The sequence below is a fragment of the Crinia signifera genome, chromosome 5 (genome assembly GCF_055691185.1).
Source record: "Crinia signifera chromosome 5, ASM5569118v1, whole genome shotgun sequence".
NCBI classification, from domain to species: domain Eukaryota; kingdom Metazoa; phylum Chordata; class Amphibia; order Anura; family Myobatrachidae; genus Crinia; species Crinia signifera.
This window is the reverse complement of record NC_139221.1, coordinates 263,200,338-263,224,312: the sequence shown is the minus strand read 5'-3', so window position 1 is coordinate 263,224,312 and position 23,975 is coordinate 263,200,338. Positions and strand designations below refer to the sequence as shown.

At 44.9% G+C, this 23,975-nt stretch overlaps 1 protein-coding gene across 1 annotated transcript in view; it reads left to right on the top strand.

The window, feature by feature from the left end:
• The window catches only part of JAZF1 (JAZF zinc finger 1), a 307,932-nt gene continuing 283,957 nt past the window's right edge, over window positions 1-23,975 (top strand). Inside the window, exon 1 of the mRNA XM_083188947.1 lies at window positions 1-279. Within this exon, the coding sequence (XP_083045073.1) occupies window positions 162-279 (118 nt within the window). The 5' untranslated portion in view covers window positions 1-161. The remainder of the gene's footprint in view (window positions 280-23,975) is intronic.

The following is a 23,975-nucleotide window of genomic DNA, read 5'->3' as shown; positions in this document are numbered from 1 at the left end:
TCCTCCGCTCCCGACGCTCTGGCTGCTGCCTCCTCCCCCTCTCTCCATCCCTCCCTCCCTCCAGCACCGGCTGCTGCTGCTGCTGCCATCCTCTCTCCCTCCATCTCTGTCCGGCTCCCACTCCCTGCCCGTGCCGCCGCCGGGACATCCATGCCAGCACCATGATGACAGGCATCGCCGCTGCCTCCTTCTTCTCCAATGCCTGCCGCTTCGGGGGCTGCGGGCTCCACTTCACCACCCTGGCCGAGCTTATCGAGCACATCGAGGACAACCATATCGGTGAGTACCCGCTTCTCCTGCACCCACCTATCGCCCTGCTCTGCCAGAGGGGAGGTGGGGACGGGGACACTATTGCATTGCTCCTGCCCAGTGTGCCCGGGCTCAGGAGTCAGGGCTGCAGCCATGCCCTCACCAGCAGCACCCCTGTAACAGCAGCATGCCATGCTGGGGGTACCCCATACGGGGTGCATGCTTGCACTGAGGGCATGAGCCGGCACGTTGCCAGCCCCAGCATCACACGGGCTCACCACCTCCGGCTGGGGCACATGCACCGCTGCAAGTTGCGCCCCTCTCTACGCGCCCTGCTGCTGCTGCTTAGGTGCAGTGTCCGCCCCTTGGGTGGGGGATAAATGATGCTGCAGCCACCCCTGGAGCTCGGCTGCTGTTGTGCTGCTGCTGCCCTCCTCGGTGGCAGCAGCAGCCATTGGGATCTCCTGGTGCGTCCTGTCAGCTGTGTTGCTAGGTGTGGTGGTGGTGGCGGCGGCGGCTGCAGCAGGCAGGAGGGTGCAGGGCTGTCACCTCTGTCATGTGCGCTCACACAGGGGGGATGCCCTCAGTGCGGGCAGGGAGGAGGAGGGGCGCGAGGTGCTGCTGCCAGCCCTGCCCGGGTGCACATGCCATGCCAGCAGGAAGACAGACATATGCATACATACATATATATCAATAGAGCCAGGGGGCGGCTCAGCTGCGTGCTCTGTGCAGCACTATATCCGCCTGGTGCTGCCATTAGAGAGTGTGTCGTAGTGGGGCTAGGCCTGAGGAGGAGCAGGAGGGGGTGTGTGGACGTGTAGCAGGGACCACACAGTGCCCGTTACAGGTCTCCCAGGCAGGGTGCGGTGGTGGAGCAGCAGCTGCTGTCAATGGGCACCCCTGCACCCTCAGCTGCCCTCGTCTGTGGCAACAGTTTGATGACACTCCTGCTGCTGCATACATAGCCACCATTACATGTATATGTCTCACTGCAGAGCATGACTTTCTCCAATGACAGTGGTTTATTTATATACATATGTGTGTTTGGTTTGCCATGCCAGAGTAACATCTGGGGTCATCGACATCCAATAGGGAAAGTGCATGGTGCATGTCTGCTGCTGCTGTGCTCTTGCACCTGCATCTGTGCACTCAAAGCATATACATTTGTCAAGGGAATTGTGACCACTTTGCAAATATAGTGGGAAACATACTAACCTTTGGAGAGTGATAAAGTGGAGAGAGTTAAAGAACCAGCCAATAAGCTGCCAACTGGCAGGTTACAAAAAGGTCCATACACACTGGGCGACTATGCCCAGCATGTATGGACAGCGATGATGCCAATCATCACTGCGGGGAAAGCCGCTCAGTGCATACACACTGAGCGACTTTCCCCCTGCCCGGCGCCGATGGGGCGGAGGACGGCGTTGCATAGCGGAGCGGTATAACCAGCCGATGAATGGCTTTCCCGGCGATGTTGCGGGAGCGCGCAGCAGCACTCACCGCTCATCGCTGGGCCATACAACTGGGTGTTTGAGCGACTTTCAGCTCAAAGTCGCCCAGTGTGTATGGGCCTTAAGTGTTTGTAAAATGGCATGCAGGATCTGATTGGTTGATAGTTTATCTCTCTCCACTTTGTCACTTTTTAAGGCTTAGTACATATTCCCCTCTGTCCCTTAACTAGCTATGCATCCTAGGCAGTGGCACTTCTAGGAATACTGCTGCTTCAGCGCCTGTCCAGTTCCGCTCCCTTTCCTGACAATTTGGCTCTGGGTAATGCTGTCATTGAAGGAGCAGGCGGTAGGATGGTGCCATTCTGGTTGTTCTGTAGCTGAGTGAAGAGAGTCTGACTGCAGGAGGTGGCCTGGGTGCTCATAGTCCTTGTTTCTTAGTCAAGTCTCCCCTTGTGCCATCACACAGCTCTGTGGCAGGAGATCAGTGTTTAGTGCATTATAGCCTAACTGATTGCTCTCCACACTGTTGTAGAATTTCTGTGGTGAGATTTATCAATACTGTCTGATGAGACTTCTTAATCATCTTGGTGGCTCAAAATTGATCTATGAGGCAAGACAATGTACTCCACTTTCCTCATGACTTTGGATATCATGGAATAAGCTGGTCTGTGTGTCATATATAGTGTATTACACAGGTTCTCAAAGTCGGTCCTCAGGACCCCACACAGAGCATGTTTTGCAAGTCTCCTCACATAATCACAAGTGAAGTAATTAGCTCCACCTGTGAATCTTTTAGAATGTGTCAGTCAGTAATGAATGCACCTGTGCACCTGCTGGGTGACCTGGAAAATTTGAACTGTGTGGGGTCCTGAGGACCGAGCTTGAGAACCACTGGTGTATTATATATTTCAGTGTTTGCCAATTTGTAGTACTAGGGGTAAACATTGTGCCATTCATGGGTACTTTACATTTTTATGTAATGGTGGGTTAAGATGGGACTAAAGGTGGTCATACACTGCTGTGAGTTCTCGGCAGGTCTGACCTCCGATCTGATGCACACAGGACCAGGCATCGGATCGGAGGGGATATCAAACACAGGCGATTTGGGCTGATTTCTCGTCCTGATCCATTGGAATGGGGTGAACTCTGCCCCAATCGCATAAGTGTATGGGGGGCCTTTAGGGATCTCTAGTCCCATGCATTGCAGTAGGACCTTTATAACGAAATAATATAGTCTACCACTGCATACATAGATCATAGTTTTATTTTGTCAATTTTAACTTTTTTCATAAATTGGAATATTTAAGAAGTATGTTCAATTCATTCAATAAAATCTTGTTTATAGCATATTTATTAATGCTATTTATTGTGCTCCTAATATCTACAGTTCTAGCAATTACTGCATGTGCATGCATTACTTTGCAAATGCTGGCGGTACAAATAATGCAAATGTGCTGTCAGAGGGAACCCATGTGGATAATGATTGACAACCACTGATGGATGTCATTAAGAACCTTTTTAGTGCAACATTTTTCTTCTTACAAATAGATCCCAAGTTCTCTGCCCTAATCTTGGTTTATAGCATCATTGGACATGTGTAGGAGCAGCTTTGATGAGCTCTGAGAAAGACCTCAGTCTCGGTGTACATTAAGGGAACACCTCCAAGTCTGTCCAGGCTTACAACGCCATCAGTTTGTCCTCACACCGTGCAGTGTTTAGTGATGTGACTGATCATGTACAGTAGATGGCTAGCAGATTGCTCATGGAGTGGAAAGCAATCATGTGAGACAGGAAGCAAATCGAGAAACCAAATACTAAAGTGCTACTTAACCATTATCCATTAAATATCATAATATATTCTACGTATCCCTATGTTTTCACATAGCTTTGACCCTTTAGTGCAGGTTCAGTTAAGCACAAAGTCTCATTGTACTGTGGCCTTGCTGGGTGGCTACATATTACATCTGCCCTATCTGCAGTGCAACGTGGTTCTGTGCTTTTATTGTTGGCATACAAACCTGAATCCTGGGAATATGAATAGTTCTTCATATTGCTAGGAATATCCACTGAAGGTCGACATGGATGGAAGGTCGACACAAGCCAGGGCCGAAACTAGGGTTTCCGGCGCCCGGGGCAAGGCAGTCTTTTGGTGCCCCCCCCCCCTCCCTAGTGATGCTGCTGCGCGCCGGAGGCGTGCCGAAATTTTCGGGGTGTGGCCTAATTTGGGGGCGTGGCCTATAATCGCTGCTCCCCCACGAGGCCACGCCCCCATTTTGCCGCTATGGGGGCATGACCCAGAGGCTCTGTGAGCCTCTAGCCATGCCCCCAGCCCCCTGGCTGCGGGAATAGACGCTGTGCGCATGCGCACAGCGTTTATTCCCCGCTGCTTAGTTAGCAGCTGACAGGGGGGACCGACCAAATGACGCCTTGTCCCTGGCGCCGGAGACCCCCCCCTCCCCGCACAGTCCTCTCACCGTTGAAGCCGCAGAAGCCGCAGCCGCATCTTACTTTGACTTTGTCCGTCTCCTACTAGCGCTGCGGCGGGAAGCGCTGATGACTTCAAAAAGACTTGCCGGACGCTGATTGGCTGAATTCAGCCAATCAGCGTCCGGCAATTCTTTTCGAAGTCATCAGCGCTTCCTGCAGCCGCACTAGTAGGAGATGGACGGACATACCTGTCACCGGACCTCACAGCGCCCCTCACCTCCAGCGCCCGGTGCGCGTGACCCCCCAGCCCCCCCCTAGTTACGGCCCTGCACAAGCATTCGGTCGATAATGGCTAGGTCAAAAGGCCAACATGGGGTTTTCACTTTTTTTGTCCCAGATGTCGTCATGGTCACCGTACCGGTGCACCGCGTCATCTCTAATAGCTCGCTGCGCTCGCCATGCTTCGGACACAGTATGTTGCTACACTCGGCACACTATTATATTCTCGCTCCACGCCCTAGTGGATGGTAGGGCATGAAATACCGCCTGTCGGCTCATTTCAGCTTAAAAAAGGTGAAAAACCCATGCCGATCTTTTGACTGTTGACCTAGCCATTTTTCTGTTGAGTTAAGCCATGTCGACCATCAGTGGTTGACCCAATGCATGTCGACCTTTGGTGAGTCGACCTAACAACCGTCATCTCAGTGCTCAGTACTGTAGTACTAGTATACAGTATGTGCCCAACTGGTACAGATGAGGTGTGTGTGTACTAGAGAGAGAGAGAGAGAGAGGACGGCTTCCATGTGTAAACACAAAATGCATGTACAGTATGTTGTATAAACACATGAAGTACAAATAAAATATATTTTATTTGTGCATGATACAAGGTCTACATGCAAGAAGGTTGACGTGACTGAATGTCAACATGGGTTAGGTCAACATGGTCATTATGTTGACACAAGCATTATGTTGACATGGAAAAGGTCGACATGGTGTTTATTTTTTGAGCTGACATGTGTCGACAGGCAGTATTTCATGCCCTACCATCCACTAGGTGTGGTGGGAGAATAAAATAGTGTGCCGAGCGCAGCGACGCACCGTGCCCGAAGCATGTGATCCATGCGAGGGGACACTGTGATATGTTTCAGTACCCATGTCGACTGTGTCGACATTCGGGTCACAAAAGAGAGAGAAACCCCACATCGACCTTTTGACTATCGACCTTCCCCAATGTCGACCTAATGCTTGTGTTGACCTAATGACCCTATCGACCTAACCCATGTCGACCTCCCTGCATGTTGACCTTCCTGCATGTTGACCTAGTGGTGTCGACTTAATGCTTGTTAACCTAGTTGGTGTCTATCCAATGATCCATACCCCTGTATAACACAGATGTGTATACTGTATGTAGATAGACATACATTATTTAACTATGGCTCTTGAGTTATACAATATATAACAATGTCAGTGTTTTCTTCCACTTAGCAACATTTGTTGCCAATATCACAGGCTACAGGGGCCTTTTATGTGTGATACTCTCTGTGAGCAAAATTGAAGTGCAATCAAATTGAGGATAGGACTCAGAGTTGACACAATTCATTAACCCTTTGATATAGTGATTCACACACAATATGCACTAGAATCCCGCCGCATATTTTTAAATCACTTATTACACTTCTGTCTGTTTTGTATATGTCACAGTTTTTAAATAAATGATTAATAATTCATTATTAATAATAATAAATATATATATATATATATATATATATATATATATATATATATATATATATATATATATATATTGGGGTGGCCCTTATTTTTCAACTTTCTAAAAGTTTAGCTCTCACCACTATCTTCTTTTTTTGTATCTCTTACATAACTTTCTCTTGAAATAAAAAAAATTTTTGAATTATTTTTGGTATTAGTACAATAAGTAACAATAAATATAATGGGGAAGGCAACTTGCAAAGTTGGGAGCAGAGCGCAGGTATAGGGCAAAAATCTATTTTTCGCCTTCATCCGCATTTGTAAATAAAAGTTATTGTACTTGTAATAACCTGTGCTCACTCCTTCATTTTGTTGTGGCATTATGATATACTGTAGCTCTGCCAAGTTGGTAGCCCTGACAAAGTTGTAAACCATGCTTATACATGGGTTTTTTTTAGCAACAAGCTAGGAAAGCTATGAAAGAAAAGTGCTATATAAATAAAATTATTATTCTGCTGCCTTTGAGCAGCATCATCAAGATGGCGCCACAAATGGCTGCCCAGGAACTGTGCCACTCAGCCATATGTACCCCTGTGTCTCCCCTGTCTCGCACACTGCATAGCAACCTAAAACTATATGATCCCTTCTTAACTGTTACCCATCTGTCTGTTGCACTGACCCATGGCGTCACTGATGGCTGCCTAGGTGCTGTGCAGCTCAGGGAATTTATGTTCCCTGTGTGATAACTGTACTATCTCTGCTTATATTGTTACCTACCAGGCTGTTGCAATGACCAGTGGCTCTGCTGATGGCTGCCTAGGTGCTGTGCAGTTCAGCAAATATATGTTCCCTGCATCTACAATCCCCAGGGCACATTTAGCGTATACCTGTATGCATACCTCCCAACAGCCCCGATTTTAGCGGGACAGTCTCGATTATCAGGACCTGTCCCGCTGTCCCTCCCGCGGCCGGCAGTGTCCCGCGGTGAGGGGGGGCTGTTGGGAGTCCCCCCTGTCGGCTGCTAAACAGCGGGGAATAAACGCATGCGCACAGCGTCTATTCCCGCAGCCAGGGGGCTGGGGGCATGGCTAGAGGCTCACAGAGCCTCTGGGTCATGCCCCCATAGCGGCAAAATGGGGGCGTGGCCTCGCGGGAGAGTATAGGCCACGCCCCTAAAATTAGGCCACGCCCCGAAAATTTCGGCGCACCTACGGCGCGCGTTGACAGTGTCCCGCATCCTACTCGGGCAAAGTTGGGAGGTATGTGTTATGTATATCTGTACTGTCACTGTTTAACTGTTACCTTAACAGCTGTTGCACAGCAATCCAAATCAAATTCCTAGCATACGCAAATATACCTGGCCAATAAAGCTGATTCTGATAACCTCTCAGTTTTTATAATGTTCTATGCTTTGTATACTTGTATGTTGTTACCAAATATGAGGCAAAACATAATAAAGTGCAAGTTTTGGGACAGGTCAAAAATCGCATCAGATCGCACATGTCATATTTGCCATAGCCGATTGATACTTTTTATACAAGGTCCCCCGGCCAAAAAAGCCCTGGACGGTATCTGGGGGAGTGGGGTCCCCTCAATAAAGGGGTACCTGGTGGAGTGGGATCCCCTCAATAAAGGCCCCCCCCCCAGGCTTCACTCATCCAGGACTAAAGCCCGGGGCTGTCCCCAATTTATTATCACCCCTTTTACACCATACATTCACAAAATTCACATTCATAAATTTTTCATGTTATTTCAGTACTTTTTCAAATTAGCTTTTGGAAATTTTTATTAATATTTTTTAAACAACTGGGGTTGCCTGGATGTGTCCACATAAATTTCTCTAAAAAGAAAAAAAAAATTGGTTACTATGTGCGAAAGTATCGCCAGCCCCTGCAAAGTTTAGGCCGGCTTGGTACCACGAGCATTTTTGATAAGGGATTATTTCGGATTTGGCAGTCCCCCGATGTCCACAGTGTCCCTTGGCGTCCACGGCAACCATTGTATTTGTCTTCAGGGGCATCCCTGGTCCCAAGGATACATTGCACATGTGCGCTGGTGACCTCATCGGCACACCCGCACAATGCATCCTTGGGCCCGGGGATGCCGCAGGTGAGTATGAAAAAGGTGCAGGGAAAAAGGTCTCCAAATAAGTGTAAGGGATACTCAACCTGTATTTATTTATTAAAGGTAAATGCCATATGTAGGCTTACCATACTTTCCCTTTAACCCTTCAGTGGTGTTTTTTTTTATTAGGGAGCGCTCCCCACTGGGCAAGTTTTTCTGGGGAGCTCTCCCTAAAAAAAAACCCACCACTGTGTCCCCGGGTCCGGGCAGCGCAGCTGAACTGTGTATCAGCCGCTGCCCGAATCCCCTCGCTATGCTGCAGTGAATGTGTACGCTTACACCCTCCAAGCGCCCACTCAGAGGAAAAATCATCCAATAGTTACTCACCAGTTACTTCGTATATTCGCAGCCAACAGGAAGCACAGGACCTACTTACCGCCTGCTCCGAACAGGCCAGAGAACGCCTGCATTCCATGGGGCCCTTCCAGCATTTCTATTGGCACTCCCACCATTTTTGTGGGCACACCCATGAAACACCGGGTGTTCACCCTGGAACGCCCTCAATCACCGTGCAAGCGCCCCATGAGTGAAACTCTTGCCAATAATGCTTGCATGCGCAGACCCCCCACCATCGACAGAGGGGATGATGGGTGGCTCCCAGGTGGTGTAGCAGTCGGCATGGACCCTAATCCATGTGGGGGACCATTCTCTCTTTCAGGGGAGGCAGTGTAAGCAGGATTAAGTCCGTCGCTCAGCACAGTGGCAGCAGTCTCCCCGTGTGTACGGGGCATTACATAAGGACTTATGTAGCTGTCACAGTATGATGATGGTCATTCACATGTAACTGTCATGGATAATTACTGTTCACCAGCAGAAAGATATATCAGGCAGGCATTGGAGAGAGACAAAGGGCCTAATGCAGACCTGATTGCTGTGCGAATTTGCAGAGGACTGTTTGCTAATCAATAGGCTTGTGAATTTGCACAACAACGACCAACTCTGAATAACCCCCAAAGCAGAGTAGTAGTCCAAAGCAACCAACCAGCTGCTCTTGTGTGCAATATAAATGACGGCTACTGTACAAGCTGATTGGTTGTACAAGCTGATTGGTTGCTTTGGTTATCTTTCTCCAAAGTTAGATACATCTCCCCATAGACCTGTACATTACACTTCTGTGAGGGGTTAAGTAAGAATATTACAAATTTGTTGAGTAACATTTATGTAAGAACTGCCATTTCATTGCTGTCTTGTATAGAAATGTATCTTCAAATTAGCAAGAGAAACATGGTTTGACCCTTTCAGTGGCAGCGTGCTGTCAGGCACATTCATTTTGCAGTATATTCCACATGACATTGCAGCCACCAAGATGCATATAATGAGGCTGATTTGCATGTAAACTGGTTGTATTTAGGGGCAGCTGCAGATGCCAGAATTACTACGGCAGCTAATGGGAGGTTCCTTACACCGATAATGGAAATTCGTTCTGCCCAGTGATTCTTTGCCACAGCACTCGTGACCTCTAGTATTGGCACCTGCACCAGTTCCATGCTAGGTGCATGAGATCCATCAGAAACCGTCTCCCCATCGCCGTACGCACAACTCAGAAACGCACAGAGCTTTAGATACATGGCCTGTGACACTCCCAAAAGTCATGGTGGTTCCTTGCGATATCATTGGTCCAAGCAGTTGCCAATTTCACATAAAAAAAATCCATCTAGGTTCCATCTGAGAATAGTATAGACATCTGCAGAAATGTGTAGATTGGTATCTGTGCACATCCTGTATACAATAACTCTGGGCTCGCATTCATGCACAGAGATCTGCCTGGCTTAGAATCTGTCTCATTACTGTATGTTCTCATAATATGAAAGAAATTGTTATATTTCAAATATCTTTTATATTTGTTGTGAAAGACAGTGTGAGCTATTAAATCATGACGTTAGTTGTTGTGGAATACGGTACCTAGGTCGACAAGCATTAGGTCAACACCACTAGGTCCACATGACTGAAGGTTGACATGGCTGAAGGTCGACATGGGTTAGATCGACAGGGTCATTAGGTTGACACAAGCATTAGGTGGACATGGGGAAGTTCGAAAGTCAAAAGGTAGACATGGGGTTTTTCACGTTTTATTCAGCCGACATGTGCCGAAGGCGCTATTTCATGCCCTACCATCCACCGGGGCGTGGTGGGAGAATAAAATAGTTGCCGAGCGCAGCGAGGCACCGTGCCCGAAGCATCGCGAGTGCAGCGCTACGTTTCAGTGTCCATGTTGTGTCGACATTCGGTTACAAAAAATTAAAAGCCCGAAGTCAACCTTTTGACTGTCGACCTAACCCATGTTGACCTTCAGTCATGTCGACCTAGTGGTGTCTATCCAATGATCCATACCCATTGTTGTCATCTGCACATATAATAAAACTGTAGGGGTTTGGTCTATACATAGAATTTTTTGTTTGAGAAATATAATCCCAGGGACAGTTTAAAATAAGGAGGCAAAAATTTGAGGGGAAGAATTTTTGTCTGTTTGTTTGTTCCGGCATCAGGCAAAAACTATTTGATGAATCTGGATCACATTTTCACTATTGTATCGCTCACTCCCCTAGAAATAAACTAAGGTATAAATTATCTTGATGTGAAATAAGGGAGCGGGCAATAAAGGAAAAATCAGACGCTCGACACACGGCACATGCCGACCATACATATTTAGGATGTATGTATGTTAAATATATGTACACAATGTGTGTGTGTACAGTATGTATATATGTGGGGTTGCCCTTTGAAAAAGGTAGATGGCTACCGAAACGGCCCATCACAGCGATATCATGATTTGATGCTGCTGTCCTCAGTCTTATGCCAGTCACTGCTAAGTATGACTAATTATGGCTTTTTGTTATAATTGACACAACGCTCTATTAAAACTTTTTTGCATAATAAAATAAGGGTGTGCTGGTCCTGTCGCTCCATGGGACTTGTGGTCTCTTTGGTTTGGCTTGGTGTATCCATTATCAGCCCTTGCACCCCGACACATCATTTTGAATCTAGTGTGCGTTTCCCACCAACAAATATATATATATATATATATATATATATATATATATATATATATATATATATATATATATATATATATATTAGTGTTCATTCATTCTAGCATTCGCCATATTTGAGAACCCATGCAGTGCCTCTTCCCTGTCTGGGTTGTCACTGTTTGCTGTAGTGCTTCTAGCACAGTGCGGTCTGTATATCAGCACTGATATGCAAACCAGACCAGAGAGGTTATCTTGACTCATAAAATTTCAGTTTACACTTCAATTCAGTAGATGGCGTACCAAGACAAATACAACGTGCTATGGTTATGCACGATGTGAGTTTATATATATCGCTGGTCATGTTACTTGCAACTAGGGATGCCAATACCGGGGCATTTTTTCAATCCCAGGATCCGGGATTGAAAAAGGCTCAATCCCGGGATTCCCAGGATCCCGGGATTGGCATCCACACCAAAAAAATTTTTTTTTAACACTGGACCCACCCCGGGCCGACCAGCACATCTACTTACATTAGGGAGAAGGCGGGCGACCGGGAGTGGGTTTGGAGGTGCACGGTGCCTCCCGGCAAGTGCACCTCCATAGAAGACAGCAGGCAGGCCGGCGGGCGGCGGAGAAGAGGCGGGCAGGCGGAGGCAGGACGGCGGTCACTGGTGACGTGTGGCCTGCGCATCGTGACCTCTACTGTCGCGCTACGCAGGCCACACGCCGGGTCAGGTTACGGGAACAGCCGGGCAGCGCCTGAGCGAGTGCTCAGACGCTGCCCGGCATTAGACTGTGCATGAGCAGTCTAATCCCGAAATCCCGGGATTGGATTCTCCAATCCCGGGATTGAAATCCCGGACTTTTTTAGGCCAAATCCCGGGATCCCGCTGATCCCGATCCCCGGATTGGCCACACTACTTGCAACCTTTTGGTGTTAGGTGAAGTAGCAACAAATCTTTGATCTATAAGATATTGGCCAAAGTGAACTTATACCTGGCTGAGATATTGTTTGCCCCTTGGCCAGCTTTAGGTGGCTTGCTGATGAGTTATTAGCCCCAGGCATCTTTTGTGTTAGATGGCACTACTGAAATTGGATCTTATTTCCACTGAGAAATTACAGACATCCATAAGAGCCAAGCCGCAGAAAAACCAGAGTTTGACACAAAAAATCTGGTTAAAGAATAGAAATTGCCATCACAACTGTACAGCTAATATTGTTTATTCTGCAAAGCATCTGTTTTGTTTGCATAGATAACTGAGAATGTTTTAGTCGCACTGTTATACAAGTCATTTGGATTTTTTATTTATCAAATGAAGAAGTGGCATAGGCATCCATTAGCAAGTGTCAGTGGCATAACCAAATGAATGCAAGTCAGCAATAATTATATTCACATTAGGGCTGATTCTGACTTAGAAGAAGCCGCATCCCTGCCTGTGACTCTTGGCGGTTGGCCATCTGCGACTTTATACAGATGTCACTACAAAGCCGTTTCCGGGTATGCATCTGAATATGCCAGAACTGAGACGCCCAGGGGCAGCACCCATATGCACTGAACTACTGATTGGTATGTCTTTAGTCGCTCCATTGCTCACACCATCGAAAACCTGTTGCTTAACCCGCAACCTTTATCTAAGGGTCCGTACACACACGAGGTGACAGTCACGGAGCGATTTTGTCTTAATATTGCTCAGCGATATATTGCTTAGCAACCACATCGCTGAGTGTCCCGTTTTCATCAGCAACCAGCAATGGTCGATGACGAAAATGGAGACTCACACAACTTAAATAGAGAAAATTGCAGGAGTATGCTTCTGCGACCAGTACAGGGCTGGTCACGGGTGCGTACTCCGAGCCTGTACACGGGCATATGGTCGCTCAGCGACCAGTTATCCAGCAATTCTGGCTAAAATCACCCCATGTGTACAGAGCTTAACTCTTCTTGACATACTTATGCTTGTGAAACTGGCTATTGGAGTCCGGTGTCGGCATCCTGACAGGTTTCAAGATTGCGGCACTGGTCTTCTGACTGTCGGCATCCTGTCCGTCAACTACATTCCTATTCTGGCTTTTGTGCGTATTGTATACTTTATTTCACATATGTTATCTGATAAGGATTCTGCTTTCTATAGGAAAATCTTTTCGGTACTTGTGTATTATCACGGCGCCCCCATTTCCATCGCATGCCATTGTACAACCAGAAAAATCGCATCACATGCCATATGATCGCATGCGATGCGATGAGACGCGATTATACCCGATTTTAAATAGTACACGCACCCAAACCCGATTTTACATTGTACACCCACCCTGATGGGTACTGACAATGTTAAATGCCCCCCCCATTGTTAACACCACCCCACTATCAACGCCAACCCGAAGCGTGGCAAGCGCAGCGAGCTCGCGAGGGGCGGTGGTATGCATCCTCTGACCTTTTCATACCCCCACTATCCACGTTGACATGGCGTGGCGAGCGCACGCGCATTACTTCACAAGTATTACGCGTCCCCTCGCGGGGCTCGCTGCGCTCACCACGCTTCGGGCTCGGTGGCTCGTTGCGCTCGCCACACTATATAAAATCAACTCCACGCCGACGTGGATAGTGGGGGTATGAAAAGGTCGGAGGACGTGTACCGCCGCCCCTCGCGGGCTCGCTGCGTTCGCCACGCTTCAGGTTGGCGTTGCTAGTGGGGTGACCTTAACAATGGGGGGCCATTTAACATACTTATTACCCATCAGGGTGTGGATACAATTAAAAATCGGGTCTGCCTGGGCATTTAACATTGAAATCGCCTTGCATGCCATTATAATGGCATGCGATGCGACACGATATTAAAATTGTACACTCTTCCCGGGAAAAGCCTCAAATCGGGTCCATCGCATGCCATGGCATACCATCGCATACCTTAATTAGTGGTATGCGATGTGACGCTACGGGCGCTGTGATACTACACAAGTACCATCTTTTCTACTTCAGTTTCTTCTGCCATTTTCTTTTCCACCCGTTTATCACTGCAAAAACTGCACCAGAAAACGGGGTATCAGCCCCAGTGCAGCTTTACTGGCCCAGACTGCATGAGTTAACAGGATACTATGGCCCGTATTCAATGCGGCCGGCGAGGGGGTTAAACTGCAGGGGATCACAGAAAACAAGCGATCCTCACTGTTTAACCCCCCTCGTCGGGTGCTCACCCTATTCCACATTCCGGGGGAATCCTCGCTGTCACAGGAGAGCAAGGATTCCCCCAAACAGCGAGGCTCGCGGCTAATGCTGGGAGCCTGCTGCATTTAGCAGCGAGTCTTGCTGTTTCAGCGACTGCATACGCTGATTCCCCCTCGCTCCAAAAATGGAGCGAGGGGGAATCGGCGTATGCAGGGGGGTCAGTTGAATACTGAGAGGGCGAGCTGTGACATTGAGCAGACAGCACTGCTCGCTGTCACAGCTCGCCGCAAGCCTTGAATATACCCCTCTGGGTAACCTGAGGGTTTCGCAGATGACCGATGGTCAGGCAGTTGATGTGATGCTTGGACTCATTGGGTGTCTTTTAACTCCAGACTCGGCATTTGCATATTTTAACATGGCTGTCGTGTCCAAAAACGTCCCTATCTGAATCAGGTTCTATGTGCGTTATGAGCACTGTACAGGTTTCTGCACAGTATATTTTTGTAGTATAATCTCTACTGATTTGGCTTTTAGGAGAGAGAACACAAGATGGCAGGAGGCCATAAAAGAGCCCCTGTTTGGTATTATTTTAATGATATTCATGTTCCCTTAAGTGAGACAGGAATGCATGTAAAATGTAAACAAGCAGCAGAAAAAAAAGAACAAAAATGCAACTTTATATCCATGTCAAAGATGTGAATAATTTATATTCTTTTGATAAGAACCAAAAATACAGTGCATACTTCACAGGCAAAAAATAAAGTCAGCAGTGGAGTTCAAGGCCTCTGTGTATTGATTTACTTCACAATTTAAACCAAGTGCCCCAGGCATTCAGTTTGTAGCAGTTTGTGTTATAATATGATACCTTACTTGTGTCTAATTAAATCGAACTCAATAAGTTACTGTTGCAAAGCAAATAACATATGTCATACGTTTGTTTTCTGCTTATATTTTATGGAGATGACAGTGGCAGTCCTAAGACTTGTCCCTGGAAATTCTTGTTGCAAAAAATATACTTATTTTTTTAGTATTCACTGCCTGCAAAGTACAGTATCTCTAATTGCGTATCGGATTCAAATGATAAAGGAGTAACAGGTGCGCTGGCCTATGTACTAGAATGTGAATGGTCTCTGCCAGTTGTTCCCAAACTCCGTCCTCAAGGTGCCATAGTCCAGGTTTTAAGGATATCCATCCATAGGCATAGGTGACCTAATAAGTACCTCAAGCAGGGATATCCCTAAAACCTAGAATGTTGTGGTGCCTTGAGGACCACGTTTGGGAACCACTGGTCTATCTCTCAGCTTACAAAGTGGTGATTGAAATCCACCAGGAATGATAAAAAGAAGAAAGGCAATGGGGTGCTAAAAAGTAAAATTAAAAATATATACAAACAATTATAGTAAGCGAAAATAATTATTAAAAACATACAATTCAATATCAAAATCAAAAAGTCTAAATAAGATATCAATTTCAATCCTGGATCCAGTCTGTTTGTGAGTCCTGTATTCGGCCCACTTGCCTGTTATTCGGCAGGCGGGATTCAATGTCCCATCTGCCGAATGGCAAAAAAGGGGGCGTGTCCATGGAAACGCACATGGATTGTCGAGGTACAGCTGTGATCTCTACAATCCATGGCTGATCTCGGCAAAATGGGCCCAACTGCTTTTAAAGTCAGGTCCGTTCTGCCGAGATGCCTCTTCAATGCTGTCGGGAAAGACAGCATTGAATAGGCACCCGCCGCTATTTCCCCCGTCGGAAATATCAGCAGGGGATTGAATACCGCCCTTGGTGTTCATTAGGGTGATAAATGGAAAAAAAAAATAGCACAATTCAAGTAGGTCTGGGCTATCTTAACAGCATTGAAGGCCCTGGGCAAAGAAATGCACTTGTGCCCCTACCCCACTTGCATTCCTGAAACAGGTAGCTGCTCCTCCTCCCTTGACTGTGCGTATAGCTGCTGCACCCCTCCCCCCCTTCTGACTATTGTATGGATGCATCTCTCTCTATCTCACCCCCCCTCCCCTGACTGTGCATTGCTACTGCTTGTGTTCGAACCCTGAAGCTTAAAATTGCAATATAGGGCAGGCAACGTTGAGACCTGTTGGAGAAAGTGCGCTATATAAATTAAATTTACTTACTAACATTAATAGACAGAACATATAGAACATGCACCAGAAAGGAGCAGATAGATATGCACTCAACTACCCAACCGAATTTAATCAAGTTATGGGGTAAATTCCTATAGGTTTTACAGTTGTTGGAGATACACCATGAAGATAAGTATAATATAATCAAATGACCTAAGAATTGGTCCAACTGAAGAAACTTTTTGGCGCACTTTTTTTATTCAATGAAAATATTAACTTCACGTTTAAAATATTGATTTTCAACAAAGCATGAAATAACAACATACTGTACTGTATGTACTTCGGGTACAATATCCAGATAATATTTTCAGAGGCAGATTCCTCATGTAATATTGGCTCAAAATGATATCTGGAAGGTATCCAAGAACTTCCAAAAAGAGAGCTCATTAAAGGATCTAATATCCTTACCCGTACTCTTTCACAGATTCCAAGATAAAAGCATATGGTTTGTTATTTGTCTGGAGGTAGTCAGATACCGCAAGCGAGATACAATGCATCAATTATTTTGCTCAATACATGCTGAGTATATAATGTAGTAATTGATCTCCTCCAATAGGTGTGTAGTAGGGAAATGCTGTTGCACAACTGCACTCTGCATAACTAAATCTCTCTCTCCGGGAATATGCATACAGGCTGGGTATGGGATCCTGATGGTCATGATGCCGACAGGGCAAAATACCAACAGCGACATCCTGGCTGTAATAATGCTAACACATTTTGGCAAGTACTGTAACCATTACCCTTCCCCTATACCCCCCTCCTGTAGCATCACCCTAACCTTCCCACAGCCTAACCATAACCGCTACAGCCTTATTCTAGCCTCCTCCTCCAACAATCTAACCCTTTCCTCCAACAGCCTATCCCTTAACCCCGCCCCCTGGAGTCTAACCCTGATCTCCCCAGCCTACACTTAACCTTTTCCTCCCGCAACCTCCTCCCCGTGCAGTCTAGCCCTCCCACTGCCTTATCATAACCTTCCTGCAGCCTAACCTCCCCTATCCTTAACCTCCCACTCCTGCAGCCTAACCCTATTCCTCCCCCTGCACAGTCTAACCCTAACCCTCCCTTCATGTAACCTAACCCTCACCTCGTGCAGCCAAACCATAACCTCCCCAAGCCTAAAAATAACCTCCACCTCATGCAGCCTAACTTCAATACTTTGGTGGTGAATCCCTGGAGTTTGGAGTATGAAAGAAAGAGTACTTATTGTTAAGAGGATACCCCTCTGCTTATAACCCATGTGCTGTAAGAGGAAAGCCTCCAACACTGAGATGAGGGAACGATAAGTATCTCATGCTTCTGCAGTCCCAAACAGTGACCTGCTGTAATACCTGAAAGCTATTTCCAGCCACAGGCCCATGGCTACAAGCTTCAGAGGGGAGGGGAGGAGGATGTCTTAGGATTGTCTGGCCCTTGGGAAACTGCCATTGGAGCCCATACAATGTGACCTGAAGTATATTCCAATACAAGAAGTCCTCCCAAGGATGAATGTCAGTAGCGTCGCTCTCGTTAGTGATATCCTCCGTCATCCTGTATGCACAGATGATGGAGGACGTCTCTAAGGACCCATGGGATGGTGCAACGTTATAGTGTGTACACACTAGATGATATGCATAAAGATATCATTTCTCATCTTCTGTGTACCCAGCTGTACAAATATGCTGTTAGTATGTAATATTACTAACCTCTGCGTTGAGGTCCTCCTTGGTGACATCATCATCTCTGTTGCTGGGAGCTTAGTGCTGCCAGTGAAGGGATGCTGTACACATGACGCATTCCCCCGATGGGAACTCAGTGGTGCCTGAAAGTCTTCTCTAAAGCTGGAAATGCTGATGCTGGGTCCCCATTGTTCTCAATAGTGACCATATTGCTATTTCTATTTTATAAATGGAGTAAGCAGTACAATGGCATCCAAAAGGAATAATTGTGCCCCTTTCATATTATTATTTATACTTGGAGAATTCATTTTATTTGTAGCAAGACAGGTATTCATAATATAAACATATAAATAATCCAACATGGTAATAGTTCAATTCTCAGTTGTGTCTGTGATATTAGAATAGTCTGTTTTATAAAAGTGGAGAGAGTTTCCAATAACATAAATAAGTAACGTGTTCTCGCAGTAGGGTGGCCTAGAACTTATTATGAGACTAGTAAGCACACTATACAGATGTGGGTGCCTGTACACCATGGGGTGCGAGGCACCCTCCAGGACTGTGATACTCTGAGAGCAGTAATGTACCGTCATTTTCTTTAAATGTTTTAGTCTTATGTAATCGCAGATGTAGTGAAAAGCCACCATATATTATCTATATAGCTATTTAACAAGGAAGCTTACAGTTGTTGTGCCCCCTCTTGTAGCATTACAAGTGCAAATTTGCAAGGCATTTTTACATGGGTACTTACCAGCCAGGTGTACCAGGTAATCCCTGTTCTGTCCAGCATTAGGCAAGGCCAAGATGCTCAGTAATGCTGGTCTTTTAGAGAATTGACTCTTTCCCGTAGATTCCTGTCACTTGTAATTCTGGGTAACTCTGGGTAAAACATATGTACAGTGTAAAACATCAATTTAGTGATGAGATATGATTATTTCACAGCCGCATCATTGTAAAAGCTTTAAGAAAGTCCCTTCTGCTTCGGTTCTCCAAAATGAGCTGATTATAAACTGATCTGAGGTCGTGCCCTGAACTGACTCGTTGGGTGAGATTTAATAGGATGAGAGTTTCAGAAAGTGAGAGATTTGGTTAGAAATCTCCAGTTTTTTTAAAGCGGCAATCATTTACACTTCAAAATCAAACTGGTTTAGCAGTGTAAATGATTGCCGCTTTACAAAAACTGGAGATTTCTTACCAAATCTCTCACTTTCTGAATCTCTCATCCTATTAAATCTCACCCGTTATGTCTGCTCTGTGTATAAGAAACAAAAAGTAGGAAAGCCGTGTGTATAAGAAACAAAAAGTAGCAAAGCATTCTCATCACTATGGATGCTAATCTACACATAATACAGAGGTTTAAACTTTTTCCCCAGAGACCTACAAATCCTATGGTTCATTTATCAATAATATATAATAATTAATTTCATTTTCGTTTTACTGTTAAGTAATAATAAATCATATAATTAACATTCAATGTTACTGTTTCTATTTTATATAATCAGGGAGATTAAAATGATAAAATGAAATTATTAATAATCCCAGTGGTTCCCAAACTGGGTGCTGTGGTGCCCAGGGGGGCTCAGGGCACTTGCAGGGGTGCCCCGGGTTGGTAGTCCAGGTCCAATCCAAATTATTTATACTTAGTGTAATAGTCAAAACCAGTGGTTCTGGCTGCCAATCATAAACTATGTGGACAAACTGAAGAAAAGCCTCTCCCTCACCACATAACTGACATACTAACACAATCTAATTCACTTAATATTTTTTTCTGAATTTCCTAATAAAAAAACTCTTGGCCTAGGCGTGCTGTGAAAAAATATCTGATACTCTTGGGCGCTGTGATTCAAAAATTTGAGTTATGATAAATCAAACATCAAAAGATACCTTTATGTGAATATAGAGACCAGTATCCAGGTCAGTGTATCCATTTTGAAACCTATTTTCCTTCGCCCATCGTTTGTGCCTGATGTGGAATGCTATATAAAGAAACCCTATAAGGATTTCTAGTTGCTGAGTGGATGCTTTGTTCTCCATAAGATTTCTCAAATCTGGATCTTTGCTGGATTACCACTATATTGTTTGTGTAAATTTGCCTATATTGGTAGATACCAAGCAGAAGATCAAGAGTGCGCTGTTTTACTGAGAATTTATTTTTATTTGTATTTAAACTCTGAGCCCTGCTCATCTGCCAACTCCCGGCATAGTAGTCAAGGATGATTTATATGCTTCACTGTAATGTAAGCCACACTAGTATACTAGTATACTGTCACATATAGCACATTATAGAGTCCAACAGTCGGGATTCCAAAGGTTATTAGACCGATGTCGGATCCCAACTGCCTGTACTCCGACAGCTGGGCTTGCCACAGGTTCTGTTCTCCCTCTATGTGGGTCGTGCCCCCCCATGAGGGAGAATAGCTCTACAAGTCGGGATCCCAACTGTTGGGCTTTTAACAATCAGGATTCCGATGTCGGCTTACTGACTGTCGGAAAGGTCATCCGGAACCTGAATTTCACAGCCGAAAGACATAGATAATATTGCATAGAATTAATAAATGTGATGGGTGGAGAAAACCCTTTTAAAATATATTGAAAAGCTGTTTATTATTTTGTTAATATAAATAGATCTCCTGCTACAATCTAATCTGGTATATAATATTATGTCACGATTATATACAGTATTAATTGAACAAATTCTGTCTTCTTGTATTAACTGTTGGTGTTTAATTAAAATAGTTATCCCCGTTTGAACCTGAATCTAGATCTCATGAATGCATTTTGTCTTTATTTGTGGGAAGAATAAGATTTTTATCTTAGTAATACTGTAGATTTAAGTACTTAGGGCTTACTTAACAAACATTTTTGTCATTAAATAATGCAGAAACGTCAGTTTCTGTAATGTTTTATGAACTGTTGCTATGTTCTTGCAGATTTCACAGAAATATCATGTAGACGACCAATTAGTAGTGCAGATCGCAGTCCCCATTATTATCAACAAGAACATTGGTCTGATCCCTGTGTACCAAATACTGAAAAGCATAGCTTTTTTTGGCTCACCTGGTTCACTCTATCCTCAGAAGACTATGGGGGGGGGTCATAAATATAAGCCAGGACCTATTCAATCACATCTGATTGCGCTGCAGATCCGACTACTGTAAAAGTGGAATCTGCAGTGTCGGAAATTGAAGCTTTAATTGTTGCATTAGCGGCCGTTTCTGACAAAAAAGACGTGGATTCGCCGATCCACTTATTTTTTGACGTTCAGCATGTTTACAAAAGATAGAAGATCGGAATGGACAGTTGGCTGCACTCATTTTTGTAGAATACACAGTGCAAATTCAAGCTCTTTCCACTTTGTAATCCGGCATATATAAAGCTCTGCATCAGACCCTATGTATTTATCCGTTTTCCAGTTACAGACCTGGCTTGTTCCTGGTGATTGCTGTGCCTGTGTTGTATTTCATTTTATGTTCTGATCAATTGTTACTGGCCTGGCCATCCCTCGTACCATCCATGCCTGCTCATGGTACTGACCTATTCTGACCTGCAACCTGTGCTGCCCCCAATCATAGGCCTGATTCAGCATTGTTAGCCACGCCATGCACAATGGTGAAAACCATGTTGCACTTTAGGTGGGGCAGAGGTAACATGTGCAGAGATACAGTCTTTGAATTAGAGTAGGGTTTGTTCAAAGTGAATTGAACTGTAAAAATAAAGCTGTCTAACATCTGTTGGCTACATCGATGAGCGCAGGGGGTTGCGGTCATCCTGGTGAGTGGTGTGGTGTCACACCTACATGTCAGTGGAATGCACGTAAAACTTCTGGGGGAGCCCCCGCCGGCATCGCAGTACATGCCACTGAAGGGGTTCAAATTTTCTGAAATCTTAAGATAAATCTTTGTCAAAATGTACTTCAAGGGAAGGGTACAGTAGTTCAAGGGAAATCTGAAGATAAATCTTAAGATCACAGATATTCATAGTGTGTGGGCACCTTTAGCCTCTACCACCTCTGATGTGTTTGTGTTTACATGGTTTAAATGAGTGTCATCCAAGTAACTGCAGAAAGCTATCATTTCTGTGCTATTTCTGTGAATTTTAAAACCTTTTGAAAATTCCAAAATAAAAAAAGCAAAACATTTATATGAATTGATTTGTATTTCCATGATTTGAACGTTTCAGTTTCTGCCTTGGAAAAATACTTATGCAGAGTGGTTGTATTTTTTATGGTTACATTTCCATATTTAGAATGTCTCACTATTCATAATGATACATGCTTGAATATGAGTGCGCAGTTATCATATATACATGCTTAGAGCAGAAAAGTATTTTGCTCTGTTATTCCACAGTTACAGATATGTATTACAGGTCGAGTATCCCGTATCCGAATATCCGTTATCCGAATTATTCCGAAATACGGACATTCCGGAAAGTGAAAAAAATTTTTTTTTTTGCTAAAAACTCACTAGGGACATTTGTAACAGCATCACTGGGGACATGATATGTAACTGGCACTATATATGTGCAAGACAATGATTGCTTGGCATTCAAATTCAGTGCTGAGATAGTACACACATTTTTTTTCACGTTTTGAAACCTTGTTTTTTGAACAATTAAAATATATTTGTGTGTATTTTATGTGGTAATAAAATATATTCGTGTGTATATTATGTGTTTATACAGCATAAATGCAAGATACTTCAAAATACATCATTGAAATATTAAAATATTCCGAAATACGGAATAATCCGTTATCCAAAATTCTCCTGGTCCCGAGCATTTTGGATAAGGGATACTCAACCTGTATTATGATATACTGTATACTACACTACAATGGGTCCCATAGTGCTATATGTAGTGGATGTAAAAGTATATAGTAGACAAGTGAACAGACAGGAAAGCTATAGACAAGTTCACAACTTTCCAATATAATTGATTAGAATCTGCAGATTATATAATTGCATAAAGTCCACAGAAGGGACTTATAGAGTTAAAATAACCGGGAACGTTGAGATAAAAGATACCACTGAGAACTAATTGCTGAGATCGACATATTCTGATTCAGATGTTGACAGAGTTGCACCTTGTGCCGCAAAGTACTCATTATTGGTGCATTGCACATGCGCAGGATCTGCACGCAAAACAGGTCCTGCGACAGATGGTGCAGTACAGCGTCTGACTGTTCATGATTGAAAGTCTGATGCATTTTTTAGGAGTGAGGGGTGAATACCGCTGTTTTGCTAAATGGAGCTGTGTCACTGACAATTAGGGGGAGGAAAGAAGTCAAAGATCTCGGTATTTGGACACAGATTTCCTGGCCTCTGTGACGGGTGGCTATCATGGCACCGTGGGTACTTATTATCTGCACCATTACATTTCAAACAAATAAATGGGACTTCCCTGCAAATTGGAAAAGCAAGACTGTCCTTCGTAAAACTGTGAGAGAGCATATTACATCCATTCCATTGACATGATATTGTACTGGTCTATCATGATGTATTGCTCTGCAACCTTCACATAGAGCAGCAGCATTGTATGGTCTGGAATTTTGGCAACAAGATAACAGTATGTGCAGTAGTGAGCCTTTCCTGTCCCTGTAACTATGAGATCATTAATACCTCTTCACACAGAAAATGAAATTCCCGGGTGAAGCAGATCCTCCCTGGAATTTCCGTGAATGAGGAAGCACATAGTCTCAGGCCCAGCTTACTGACTGTATACTGTAATGGTGCCGCATCCCCGGCTTATTCTCTATCTCCCATACAATGATAGACTCCAGTCAATAGCATCACGGGCAGGCAGGCAGCTGGCGGATGAGCTGGAGGAGTACCAATCCCCCGGTGGCAATAACAGCAGCAGAGGAGCCGCGCGGCGCCCCGTACAGTTGTGCATTTCGTCTGCCTGTAAAAATGTCCCTGGTTAGTGGCGGTTACTGCAGAAAGTGTACGCCGACCTCCCATACACACTGACATGCTGATATCTCTGCAGATATATTGCCCATCCGCTCCTCTGCAGTGCTGAGGGCTATAATTCGCAGACATTTTAGGGATACACGCCCATCGAAGGGCAAGCAATATAT